Source organism: Sceloporus occidentalis, unplaced genomic scaffold (genome assembly GCF_023333645.1).
Source record: "Sceloporus occidentalis isolate IW3139 unplaced genomic scaffold, rSceOcc1.0.p SCAF_10, whole genome shotgun sequence".
NCBI lineage: Eukaryota > Metazoa > Chordata > Lepidosauria > Squamata > Phrynosomatidae > Sceloporus > Sceloporus occidentalis.
Window position 1 is genome coordinate 6,832,501 of NW_028316990.1, and position 14,127 is coordinate 6,846,627.

At 44.1% G+C, this 14,127-nt stretch overlaps 1 protein-coding gene across 3 annotated transcripts; it reads left to right on the plus strand.

Moving 5' to 3' along the window:
• The first annotated feature begins 2,027 nt into the window (after positions 1 to 2,027).
• On the plus strand, positions 2,028 to 13,582 carry LOC149305778 (methenyltetrahydrofolate synthase domain-containing protein-like). 3 transcript variants are annotated; one of them, XM_089540716.1, is made up of 8 exons: positions 2,028 to 2,115; positions 3,022 to 3,125; positions 4,816 to 4,929; positions 5,518 to 5,631; positions 7,374 to 7,464; positions 7,966 to 8,078; positions 9,042 to 9,167; positions 11,066 to 13,582. In XM_089540716.1, exons 1-8 carry the CDS (start codon positions 2,082 to 2,084, stop codon positions 11,537 to 11,539), a joined length of 1,170 nt encoding a protein of 389 aa, XP_089396842.1. In that variant the 5' UTR covers positions 2,028 to 2,081; the 3' UTR covers positions 11,540 to 13,582. The 3 variants fall into 3 exon arrangements, with proteins under 3 accessions (XP_089396842.1, XP_089396840.1, XP_089396843.1); XM_089540714.1 differs by lacking the exon at positions 4,816 to 4,929 and adding an exon at positions 4,963 to 5,076; XM_089540717.1 differs by lacking the exon at positions 2,028 to 2,115 and having other exon boundaries at positions 3,039 to 3,125; positions 4,702 to 4,929.
• The last annotated feature ends 545 nt before the right edge of the window (positions 13,583 to 14,127 follow it).

Genomic DNA, 14,127 nt, shown 5'->3' on the forward strand with positions numbered 1-14,127 from the left:
CAATGCTATAAATCTGGAAAGGGATGAAAAATTCCATTTAAGAAGGCAAAATTCTTACTGGGGTGCAATGTTCTCATTTTGCTTTCCTTCCTCCTCTCTGTAGTAGGTTCACATCTGGAGACATAGAGAAGGAACCCTTTCCTAGAGATTCCTTCTCTCTGTCCCCAGAGATTTGTAGTGTGCCATGGTCAACCCTCTCTAGGAAAAGAGAGGTATATTCCAATGATGGAGGGGGTTAGATTCACATAGGGCCCAAACCCACTGCAGACATAATCCAGTTTGAGACCACTTTAACTACCCTGGCTCAATGCTAGGAAATTCTTGTCAAGACATTGAGCCTTCTCCATCAGAGAGAAGGCATTGAGTTTTGTGAAGACACTGAGCCTTCTCTGTGAGAGAGCTCTGGTGCCACCACAAACTGCAACCCTTAGGATTTCCTAGCACTGAGCCAGGGCAGTTAAAGCAGTCTCAAACTGGATTGTTTCTGCAACCATTTCTCACTTTTTGAAGGATTCAACCAAGGGTCATCCAATCCAAACCCAATTCTGCCATGCAGGAATACACAAGCAAAGCTCTGGGACAGATGGCTATCCAGGCTCTGTTCCAAAACACCTCCAAAGAAGAAAAGTCAACCATCCTCCAAGGTAGCAACATATTCCACCATCAAGCATCTCTTACCTTCAAGAAATTGTTCATAAGGTTGAAGTGGAATCTCTTTTTTCCTGGAGATTGCATCCATGACTCCATGTCTAGTCTCTGGAGCAGCAGAAAACAAGCTCCATCTTCTTGGTTGAAGTTTTTATAGAGCCTTTGAGGACATCCAGGAAGGAAGGAAGGAAGGAAGGAAATCCCAAGGAAATGGAGACTATTAAATTAACTCAAGGAATGCTGGTGCTTCAGATATGTCTGAAATGGCTTCTTCCTCCTTTTGCTGGAAATCAGCAGATAATGACAATTCAAATATCTATTATTATTGTTGTTGTTGTTGTTGTTGTTACATAAAACATTTGCCTTCACATAGATGACTTCTTCCTTCCCCCTTTTAAAAGATACTCAGCAGTGCCTTGGCAACATTAATAATTATTAATCCCTTTCTATCAAGTTGAACTGTCCCATTGCATCTACTTTGGGTTCAACTATCTGGAGTTTGGTGCCCTCTAGAGGTCAAAGGCATGAATGAAAAGATGTTCTAGGGAAAAAGTACTAATAGTTTCTATGGAATGGCAAAAAAGGAGACAGCGCCATCTTGTGGATTTTATTAGCAGTGCAGGCACTGGAGGTTATTATTACTGTATTATTATTTTGTGTGTGTGTTGTGTTGTGTGCCTTCAAGTCACTTATGTGACGTATGGTGACCCTAAGGCAACCTTATCATGGGGATTTCTTGGCATAGTTTGTTCAGAGGGCGTTTGCCACTGCCTTTCCCTGAGGCTGAGAGTGTGTGACTTGCCCAAGGTTATAATGCTGTTTCATGGCAGAGCTGGGAACTGAACCCTGGTCTCCAGGATCACAGTCCAGCACTCAAACCACTACACCACACTGCCTCCCTGGGGTTATTATTGTTGTTCTTGTTGCATGTTTTGTTTATTATTTATTATTATTATTAATTGCAAAAGTTAAAAAAAATAGCAGGTGTTGCTGGTTGTCTGGCTGCCTGACAAGCCTCCCCTGCTGAAATCCCTTCTGCTATATAAGAGCCAGCAGTGGTTTGAGCCTTGGACTGCAACTCTGGGGTCTCGAGTTCGAATTCTGGCCCAGCCATAGGAACCCATTGGCTAGCCTGGTCACCATACGTCACTCTCTCAGCCTCAGAGGAAGGCCATTGCAAACCTCCCCTGAACAGATCTTGCCAAGAAAACTCCCTGGGAATGCTACCAGTCGGAAAGGTATGCAACTGTGTGGCTCTTAAAGGGACATAGCCCTCTCCAGTTCCCAATCTGGCTTCTGCGTTGCGTCCTCAGCGTTCCAAATAGTCCCTCTTCGGCTCCCGTAGCTAAGGAAAAAAGTGTATACGTCATTGGTTACAATGTAGCTGCTGATCAAAGGCAGTTTTGATCGCTGGAGCTGTCAGCCAGCGAGGCATGGAGACCACAGGAGGACAAGCTACATGCTCTGGTAATTATTACTATTACTATTATTATTACTATTATTCAATCAATCAGTCAATCAATAGACAGGAGTAGCTCAGTGGCAGAGGACTGCATGCAAAAATGTATGCTCAAAGAAGCTCAGAACCTTGGAATATAGTTCTTCCTCCTTTAGACTACGACTTCCAGTATCCCCCAGCATCCTTAATGAGAATTTGGGGGACTTTGGGAGCTGGAAACCTACCCATCCAGCCACCCCAAAAGCAATTTTCCAAGCCTTCATATACAGAGGCAGTCAACCCCTGAGTATTATTACATCTTGGGCTGCATCTCCAGTTTGACATTCCTTTTCACTGCCATGACTCAAATGCTATGGGATTCTGGGATTGGTAGTTTGTTGTGACACCAGAAACAGAGAGACGGCTCAATGTCTTTCAGGGATGCTTTGATTGGGAGTTCCTGCATGGCAGGGGGTTGGACTGGATGGCCCTTGTGGTCTCTTCCAACTCTATGATTCTAAAAATTCAGTTCCCAGAATTCCATAGCATTCAGCCATGGCAGGTAAAGTGGTACCGAACTGGATTATTTCTGCAGTGTGGACAGCCTCTCTTGAGGACTAAAGGGTGAAGCAGGGATGGACAGAGTGGCTATTTTCGCCATCCTTGACCCCTCCAGATTTAGTGTGCCTCTATTTGCTGTGTTCATTCATTCCCTGGGAGCCTCGCTTGCCCCTTTTCTTTGGATGCTGAAACTGTATCAATGCTACAGTTTTAAATGGCTGCATTGTGAAAAATTTGGGGAATGAATGAAAATTTCATGGAGGGGATAGAATTTTTATTTGGGGAAAATTCTTGATTTCTCGCCTTCCTAGTAGCTTGACATAGAAGTGGGTTATCTTCTAACTCTTCTCCTCATCTTTCATGCCTTGGCTTAGGAGTTTCCAAGTCAGACATCCGGCAAAAAGTTTGGGACTACATGGAAGCCAATAACTTGGCTGATTTCCCAAGACCGGTCCATCATCGGATCCCCAATTTCAAGGTAATGTGGCATTCCCACCAAAACTGTGTGCATTGTGTGCCTTTGAGTCACTTCCAACTTATGGTGACCCTACGGGGAACTTATCATGGGGTCTTCTTGGCAGGATTTGTTCAGAGAAGGCTTGCCATCGAGGCTGAGAGCATGTGACTTGCCAAAGGTCACCAAGTGGGCTTCATGGTTGACTTATGGTGACCCTCAGGCAAACCTGTCATAGGTTTTCTTGGCAAGATTTGTTCAGAGGAGGTTTGCCATTGCTTTCCCCGGAAGCTGAGAAAGTGTGACTTGCCCAAGGTCACCCAATGGGTTTCATAGCCAAGCTGGGAATCGAACCCTAGTCTCCAGAGTCCTAGTCCAAAGCTTAAACCACTATCCCAAACCGGATCCCCCAAAGTGCCCCAACAAAATTTAGGTAGGCAACAATAAGGAAGGATGAAATGTTGGGGGAGGTACATTTTAAGGAGGGTTATATCACAGGTGATGCGATGCCAGCTGCCCATTGAGATGCACGGACCTTCGAACCTTCCAGATGCTTCTAGGAGAGAGACTTTAAAAGGCCTGGATGCAACACAAGGCTTTTGTCTTGGGTCTGCTTTTCTGGGGTTGTCTGTCTGTGGCCTATGGAGGAAGCTGGTGGAGCTGGATAATGGAGTCCAGGCTCCCAGCTATCCAGAAACACCAAGGACTACAAATCCCATGTTAGCTATGGGTAAGATCTCTCTACATACTGATTTTACAGACTAACACGTCTGTATCTCTGAATTCTTACAGAATGCAGTTGTTTCAGCCAAGCCAGTAAAACAAACCAAAAATCCTAACACCACTAACCAGTACATTTTCAGGAATTTGGGCTTGTTTTACTGGCTTGGCTGAGATGACTGTATTCTATGTAAGCATTCAAAGATAACAGCCGTGTTAGTCTGTAGAATCAATATGTAGAGAGATCTTGTAGCACCTTTGGTATTTGCAAGATCTAAAAAATAATGCTGTCTGTATGAATAATCTCCAAAGTATTTATTCACTGCTTAAAATTCTAAAACAAACCAAGTAGTGTTGGAGTCACACTGTCCATAAAATACATCAAGAGAGAACTTGGTCTGTGTACACAGTGGTTCCCAAACTATGGCCCTCCAGGTGTTTTGGACTTCAACTCCCAGAAGCCTCAGCCCTCTTAGCTAATGGCCTGGGATTCTGGGAGCTGAAGTCCAACAGCCCTCGAAGGGCAGAATTTGGGAACCTTTGGTGTACAACTTGGTTTGTTTTAGAATTTTAATCAGTATATAAATACGTTGGAGATTGTGAAGTCAAAGGCTTTCACGGCTGGCATCCATAGTCTTTTGTGGTTTTGGGGGGCTATGTGGCCCTGTTCTAGAAGAGTTTATTCCTGATGTTTCACCAGATTCTGTGGCATCTGGCATCTTCAGAGAAGATGCTGGTGAAATGTCAGGAGTAAACTCTTTGAGAACATGGCCACATAGCCTGAAACACCCACAAAAAACATTGGATATTATTCATACAGGCTGATTACTTTTTAAATCTTGTGAATATCTAACTTTTTTCTCTCTTCTTATGACGGCAGGTTGTGATTCCCTTTTATGGCATCATGTTGGGCCATCAGCGGCCACAACTGGGCTACAACCTCTCCCTGCATTGCTAGAAGTCCCTTCTGATGTGCGATGTCTTACCCAAACAGGGCGCACCCAGTGCCTCTGCAAGGCTTCCAGAATTGAAGGAGTTCCAAAGTGCCCAGACAGTTAAAGTCAATCCTGATGCCCCCCAGAAGAATGCCCGCTTTTTAACCTTGCAAGTGAGTACTCTTTCCCTTCTCTTGCCCATCCAGGGTTCTTTCCAGCTCGGTTACTCCATCCAAACATGCGACATCTTTGATAAAGCCAGGGAAGTCAAGGTGGATCCGGACAAACCTCTCGAGGGAATCCGACTGGCTGTGCTCCAGGTAACCAGACAAATTGGCCCTGGCTCAGATTGTGGAGAGTCTCTGGCTGCATCTGCACTGTAGAAATAATGCAGCTTGACCCCGATTTAATTGCCATGGCTCAATGTACTCTGCTGTGTAAATGTGGGATGCTTCCTTGCAATGTGGGGTGTAACCTGGACATTTAGGCCATGTCCTGGAAATGTAGAATGGATCCAACAATTCTACTATATGTCCTGGCAATGTAGGACATGTCCAGGAAATGTGTTGGCCATGGAGTCCATAGGCCCATCTGAATCCTACTAGCAATAAATTCAAGTAATATGCCTAGGAATGAACAACATCTCTTTCTCTTCTTTCTCAACCATGCTAATAGCTAGAAAGGTAAAACTCCCAACATGTTCTGGTTATGGGACCTTCTGGTTCTTACCTTTTTACCCTTCCTGTTTCCTTTCCTTTCAGGCCAGGAAAACTCTCTTGGTGCCCACTCCTCGCCTAAGAACTGGGCTGTTTAACAGGATTGTCCTCCCCCCTGGAGCAACGAAAGAAATCCTAAGAAAATGTGCTACCTCTCAGGTAGGGTTTAGAAAGAAGAGATGTGGGTGAGAGAAGGATTTGGTTGCCTAAGTGCACTCCCTTGCAATTTTCTTTTTGTTGTTATGTGCTTTCAAGTCAGCTTTGCCTTATGGCTACTTTTCTATCCTTATGTCTTCTTGGCCAGTAGATTTGGCAGCTGTGGATTTGCTCTTCTGGTGTAGCCCGTAGAAAGCAATGCTTTGGCGCCCTCTAGTGTTGACATGTCTAACTTTGGTAGAAGATATTGTAGACAGCATAGTCGCTTGTTAGAGTTCATCCACCTTGAATCAAACATTGATTAGAATGGTGACTGCAGTCAAGAAATAAGAAGAAGGCTAGGAATGGGAAGGGCAGCAATGAAAGAACTAGGCAAGATCCCAAAGAGTAAAGATATACAACTGAGCGCTAAAGTCAGAATCATCCAAGCCATTGTATTCCCATTCACCATGTATGAATGTGACAGCTGGACAGTAAAGAAAGCGGGTGAGAAGAAAATCCACTCATCTGAGATGTGGTGCTGGAGAAGAGTGCTCAGGATACCATGGATAACCAAGGAATCAAACAAATGGGTCCTAGAGCAGATCAGACCAGAACTCTCTCTGGAAGCCAAGATGACCGAACTGAAGCTGTTGTACCTTGGCCACATCATGAGAAGGAATCACTCAGTGGAAAAGACAATAATGCTAGGAAAGGTGGAGGGAAATAGAAAGAGAGGAAGACCACATGCCAGATGGATAGACTCTATTCAGGAGGTTGCAGGTCTGAATTTGTAGGAACTAAGCAGAGAAGTGGACTAGGGGCTTGGAGATGTCTCATTCATAGGGTCACCATGAAGGGTGAGTGAAGGGCAGTTAACAACAACTGGTTATTTGACCTAGGTATTAGTAGGTGACAACTAAAACAAGAAAGAGTTGAAAGGCATCTTAAAGATGAACATATTTATTACAAAGCAGACGCTGCCATAAACTGGAGCCCAGGTCAGGTTGAAGTGATATGCCCCCCTACCAGAAAAAAAAATCTAGAACAAGTGCCCTAAGGCTTAGTTGTGTGTAAAATAACCACAAGCAGTAGTGGATGGCAACATAAAGCTATTGGCAAAATAAATTAACCTATAATGGGACAAGAAGCCCTTGTCATGATTCAAGTCGCATGGGAGAGAATCAGATTTCTCAATAAGCTGCAGTGTAGCAGTTTCTTATTGGAATCTCCCTTGTGATATTTCTTTGTGTGGGAATGGCTCCTTTCAGGTCTGCAACTGGGTGGGGAAATTAAATTACTGTGGTGGATATGAGATGGGCTTTCATTCAGCCCTCAGCCCCCCCCCCCCCAAATCTTAGGATCCACAGGGGACACTTCGGCTGACCTCCAAGAATAGAACAAAGCCTTTTCTTGTATGTTTGTATCATATACAGACACACATAGTTGGTCCTCCGTATCTATGGATTCTGCACCCAGAGATTCAACCATTTATGGCTTGAAGGTTTGGTTTTTTTCAATTCCAAAAATCAAATTTGATTTTGCCGTTCTATGTAAGGACGCCAATATATTTAATGGGACTTAAGCATCCACAGATTTTGGTATCCACATGGGGGCCTGGAAGCAAACCCCAGCAGATACCAAGGGCCCATTGTATATGTAGTGTGTGTGTGTGTGTGTGTGTGTGTGTGTGTGTGTGTTTTGGCTGGTGTTTAATGATTGTTCGCCTCCCATCCCTGCTTTTAACGTCTTTTCTCTTCTTTCAGGGCGTCAGGGATTACAGTGTACCTGTAGGGCTAGATGCAAAGGTGCAGGTGGACCTGGTGGTAGTTGGGTCTGTGGCTGTTTCTGAGAAAGGTACGTATCAGGGATAGCAGGAACTAGAGCCTGGAAAAAATTACTTTTTGCAAACACACACACATCCATGGTGGGTTGGGGATATTGGGAATTACACTCCAAAACCTAGCTTATCCAACCCTTCCTCCTCCTCCATGGGGATTCTGGGAGTTTTGGTCCAAAAAGCCAACTTTTCCCAGTCCTCTTTTTCTTCCTCCTCCTCATTCTACTGCTCCTACTTCTTCTTCCTTAGGGATTTTTGGAACTGTAGTCCCAAAACCTAATTCTTCCAAATTCAGGGAAATAAACGTATGACCCTATGTACCATGATTCCTCTTTAATTGCCAAGCCTCCATCTTGTGGAACTTTGGTATTTGCAGTTTAGCATGACACTAAAGAACATCTCTTACTGGGAATTCTATATACCTTGTGAAACTACAAAACCCAGGATCCCATAGGATGAAACCATAGTATTTAAAGTGCTACACCACTGTTCCCTTCACCTTGGTTTCCTCTTTGCAGGTTGGCGGATTGGGAAAGGGGAAGGCTACGCGGACATGGAGTATGCCATGATGGTCTCCATGGGGGCTGTGAAAGAGGACACGGTGGTGGTCACGGCTGTTCATGACTGCCAGGTAAGAGTTGCATCTTGCCTCTAGGTGGAAATAGTGTCCATTGTCTGAGCATAAAAGCTGAGCTGGGAAGCAAAACAAATCTGTCAATCAAGTTATCACTGCATCTATATCTGAGAACTAGACTTCCTTATGGGATGGCACCCCTGCTCTAAAAAAAGTCAAAATGATGCTAGGGATATTTGTACTACAAAGCTGGATCAGTTTTATATACCTTCCCAGTGTCCTGATTTGGAAATGACAGTCCCAAGGAACCCACTGTCTTCCCATGTCTTTACATGTTTTTAAAATGCCCCAGTTTGTCTCTCCTCCTCCCTCTTTCCCCCTTTGCCCTGTTTACTTCAATTGCTGCAAAATACAAAACTTGTTTGCATTCGACTCATCAGAAGGAAGGAGAGAGGAAGGAATAAAAATCTTACCCTTCCCAATAGGTTTATGCAAAAGCAAACTGCTACAGCCTCCCCTAGCTTGTGTGTTCTTCCGCATGAGTAACTTTTGCCATCTTGACCACACTCTGAAGCTGTACAGACACATGTGTTTATGGTTTTCATCTGAGAAATGTTGGAGGAGATGGTGTCACAATGCCACCGTAATCTCCCTCAATCTGTCCTGTGGAATCCTGGGATTCGTAGCCTGGAGAATTCATTAGGATTCTCTGCTATAAAGCTCTAGTGCTGTTCCCTGGGCTGCAAATCCCAGGAGCCCTCAGAATATGACACTTAAAGTAATATTAAACAGCTGCACTTCCAAATGACCAGTGTAAAACAGTGGCGCAAATTAGAGAGCACCCAGGTTTTGTTGGACTGCAATTCCCAACAGCAAACGGGGAGGGATGCTGGGACATGCAGTTCAGCAACATCTAGAGGGCTGCACAGTTCTCACACATGATGCACAAAGAAAAAAATAACCCATGGTTCTACAAACCTGAAGAGCTGTGGGATAGACACACCTATTTCTTTTCCACAGGTGATGGACATACCTGAATCGCTCCTGGGTGACCACGATCTCACTGTGGATTATATCCTGACCCCAACGAGAACAATCAAGACGGGGTGCAAGCGTCCCAAACCTCAAGGGATCCTCTGGAACAAGGTTATTTTCTTCTGCTATGCTGCAGATCACTTGGGAAGTCTGGGGCAGTGTGTTGTTGTTATTGGGTGCCTTCAAGACATTTCTGGCTTATGACAACCCTAAGGCAAACCTATCCTTAGTGGAACAGGGTTCAAATTCCCACTCAGCCACTGGAAGGCTTTGGACAAGTCACACCCTTTTCTGAAGAAATCTTGCCCAGAAAGCCCTGCAATTTTTATGCTTGCTGCCTTCAAGTCAATTTTGACTTATGGCAACCCTTTATTTATTTATTTATTTATTTATTTATTTATTTATTTATTTATTTATTTATGGTATTTATACCCCACCCGATCTTCAACAGGTCTTGCAAACCCAGGACTTGGTTGAGTCTATCCATCTGGAATGTGGTCAATTCCATAGGATACTGTCACTATAAATTGGGGTTGACTTGAAGGCGTATAATAGACCGGTTTAATTGTGCATCAGATTTCTTTTTTTCTGTTTTTAAGTCCATACTTACAAAAGCTGTAGGTCGTCCTTTTCTTTTTGGAATGTCATAACCGGTTGCTTTAACCATAGAGGTCTATCTGATGCTACAGTCCCAGGTCTTTGGTTCTTCTGATCTTCCTCTCTTTCTGTAGCTTTGATCACCCGACTCTCTCCCATACAAAGCTATAGTGTCAGAATTGGGTCTTCACAAATGCTTCCTTAGCTTCCTTTCCCAATCAATCAATCAATCAATCAATATCTCTATCTCCATCTCTGCCTTCCCCGTCTTACTTTTCCTCTTGCTAATTCAGTGGAAATTTTATTGCCTGGATTTTATTACTCTTTTCCCACTGCCTACTTGGCCAAAGAGGGGAATGGCCTCTATCTACATTGAGATCTTTCCAGACCATCTTAACTAACAACAACAAGAAGAAGACAAAATGTAGGCCCGTGATTCTAACATAGTCATTTTGTTGTTGTGTTGTTCTGTATGAATATTTTTTTAAAACCATTGCCTGATGAAGAAGCCAGTGGAGCTTCAAAAGCTTCCATGATGTATTTTGTGCCTTTTTGGTGGGTCCAATAAAAGTATACCCGTTTTGTGGATTTTTGGTGTTGTATTTTTGCTGTATTGCCAATGCATATGCTTACACTCTCTCTCTCTCTCTCTCTCTCTCTCTCTCTCTCTCTCTCTCTCTCTCTCGCTCCATCTTTCTAATTGAAAGGAAAATCTGGCACAACAAACCCCTGTCCCCTAAGCCCTTTTCATCTTGGTGTGACTATTGACACCTTGGCAGACAGGATCAGGTCTTCCCCAAAGCCTGTTGATCAAAACTGCTATTTTCCTTCTGTAGTTCTGCACTTATCAGAAAGAGAAAGGGAGATGAAAAGCATGTAATCTGATTCAGGACAAATGGTGGGAACCCAATTGCCCTCCAGGGCTCTGCCATCTGTTTGCTTGAACTGAAATGTGCCTCTTCCTTGCAACTCCAGGGAACAGCAAGTCAGAGCTTTGTGGAGCAGGTTTTTGGACTTCTTGCTGCTGCTGTTGTGTTACCTTCAAGTCATTTCTAACTTATGGCAACCCTAGGACCATGGCAAGCTCCCTCTGAATAAATCTTGCCAAGAAAACCCCATGTTAGGTTCATCTCAGGTCAGAAATGAGTTGAAGGCACACAATAGGTTCCCAGATTATGGAACGGCATGCAATCCAGTTGTAGCGTTTTGTACCAACAGGAGTTTCTGAACATCATTCAAAGGCAGACCCACATAGAACACATTGTAGTAATCCAAGTGGCATGTTACTAGGCCATCATAGGTGCCTCAAGGTTCTGGGTACCTTAAACCAATTTTGCACAAGATAAACTGGGTTAACATTTGTTGTATTAGGGCAAGTCCTAATTCTCTCTCTTTCTCTCTCCTGACTTCAGATCAGTCATGAAACACTTGCAAAGATCCCAGTCCTCAAGAACCTTCGCTACAGAGAGAAACAGGGAGGCAAAGATGTTACCCTCAAAGACGAAAGGCCTGGCGATCTCACTGTGGTCCAGCCATCAAGAAAAGCCAGTAAGACTAGACTGGCAAGTTCCAGGTTGCAGGGGGAGGCTCACCAGATCCTTGAGAGACCGGAGAAGGAGCCTTTATCAGACAAACCAGACTTGCCTCGAACTCCTACCACTGTGTATGTGGGTAACATCTCTCAAATGACCAGAGTGAGTGAGTTAAAGGAGGTTCTACAAGAGCACCACGCAACTCCCATGCGGCTCACCTGGCATGGCGCACGGCATCAAGCGTTCCTCACTTATAATGATAAATCCACAGCAGATGCTGCCATGGCAGCTCTCCAAGGGTTAAGCCTGAGAGGCTGCCTGCTGCGGATTGAACTGGCTAGGAACCAGCCCTAGCCCCATGGCTCACAGCACCCCAATGGAGTAACAAACAGGATGGCTTACAATGTGAATTCTAGGGTACTTATGAAAAAGAGCACTCTCGCCAGGTCTTGGCAGATGCTGGTTCCAGGATGGAATGCTCTTCATCCATGTCTGACTTCCATACATGTACCCAAAATATATTCTTCCCTAGCAAGGCGGAGTTACCTATAAAAGAGTATTTGGCACCTGGTCAAAACAACAATCCACCACTTTGGAGGAAGTGGTGGTACACCTTGTGTATATGGTAGGACAATGAGTTGGTTTAAGTCTGGAAGTAATTGAGTGGTCTAGAGCATTCAAGATGTGGGAAGCCCTTAGTTTGAATATTGCCTCTTGAGTAGAAATCTAGAACTTCAAGAATGGTTCTGCCTTTGTCCACTCCCTCTGGAGTGCTTCTACCTTCAGGGATGTGTGTTTGTTTCTTATGCAGTGAACATTTTTTTTCCAATGATGCCTTTCTCTATACCAGTGGTTCCCAAACTGTGCTCTTTCAGGGATTTTGGACTTCAGCTTCCAGAATCCAAGACTATTTGCCAACATGGCTGAGGCTTCTGGGAGCTGAAGTCCAAAATCTCTTAAAGAGCACAGTTTCGGGGCCACTACTCTAAACCTTTTCCCTTGTGCTGTGGTGGCTTCTGGCTTCTGTGTCAGTGGATCAGGAAATCTGCTCTGGGTTGTCCTCTAAACTTTCAATGAGCTGTCCTGGATGTTGAACAACATCACAAAAATAGGCTCAGTGCCTTGGATCACTCTTTGAAGTTTGGCTAAAACCCAGAGTGGATCCATTGCCCCATTGAGATGGAAGCCACCAGCTGCTACTGTCTGTCATATAGCAATCTGAAGAAAAACGGTGCCCTTCCACTACTTCACAACCCTTGGAGCCCTCAATCTGTTGCAAGCAGAAACCAGTTTCCCCATTTCAACTTTGAACCCCCTGCCAGGAGAAACCAGTTTGTCACACTTGCAGACATCCTCTTTGGCCACCAAACTGCTTCATGAATCAGAAATGTGTTTGACTTGTGGTTTTTGTTTTTCATCTATTGCTATTCTTCTTTCTAGCCTTCACTTACAAGGTTGTCATTTTCAACTACCAACTATAATTATTGCTTTTTACATACAAAAGGGCTTTCTCTGCAAGGAGGGAAGTGCTGATATGAGGAATAAATTTAGAAGGCACACCTCTCTGCAAACTCAAGCCAGCGTCTTGGATTGTGTGTCCATGTCAATGTAGATGTACATGGATGCATGTTTATAATACCAACTAAGCTGACATGCACAAAACCACCCCCCACCATTACTTCCAATATCTACATTGTCATTTCAGTCCATCTCAAAATGTTCATGAAGTGTCACTTCTGGACACCATTTTCAGAGGAAATGTAGAGGAAAACCCAAGTCTTTGGGCTGCTGGAGCTGAATGTCTGGGGAAAAGGTCCAAATGGGAAAATTGCCTCATAGCCCCCAATACAATTGCTCACCCATCCTCTGTATCTATACTTTTTCTTTGTTCTTAAAAAAGTTATATTTGGACTGAGTAGCTTTCTCTACAGAAGCCTCTTTGCTGTAGGTCTCAGGCAGAATGTCAAAATAAGCCCTGAAATGTCCACTTACTTGAAACAATAACAATGCAAGAGCTGGGAATATTTTTGTAGCTCCAGGGTGCACTGCAAAGTATATTTTGAGCACATTATTGTGCCCCAAGAGAGGCAGACCTTTCATAAAGTGTTAAAGGGAAACCTTGTCAAGGTTGTTGAGTCCTTGCTGTGCAAAATCCCACGGAATATGCTGCCTTAATTTCCTCCCTCCCCGGCATCACCTCCCTCGTCTTCTCTTTTTCCAAGGATAACAACATCTAGAAGCAGCGGCATTGATGCTCGCCAACCATTCAAGCAAAATGGATGCAATGGGAAAATGGCCTTCATTTTTCTCAGAGCTCCAACATTCTTCTCCCAAAACTGGAATATGTCTGAGATTCTGCATTGTGGTGTAACTTTGAATAAATTTACAAACCCTTAACTATGTTGTGTAGACAAACAACAAAACTGTATTAATGAATTGCAAAGATGCCTATCAGGGCATCGGCAAGACTTCTCCAATGCACATTAGGCACTTCTGAGGTGCTTTGGGCATTTCTGGTGTGCGTTGGGCTCTTCTGAGGTGCATTGGGCTTTCCTTAGGCACAGTGGGTATTTCTGGAGTGCATTGAGCTCTCCTGAGACACATTTTTGGCACATCTGATGCACACTGGGCTCTCATGAGGTACATTGCACATTTCTGATGCACATTAGGCTCTTCAGAGGTGAATTGGGCACTTCTGGTGCATATTTGGCTCTTCTGGTGTACATCAGGCCCTTCTGGTGTTCATTCCAGCACTTTCCAGCTAGTGTCCAGATGCACACTGGGGAGTGTTCCAATGCACATTGGTGCCTATTCCACACAAGGCCAATTTGCACCTTTGTGCAATGGATGCATATACATAGTAACACCCCAGCAACTCCTAAGTGAATATGGGCATTGCTCAGGTCTATTTCTCTCACACATAAGTCCACTCGGAAAGATTT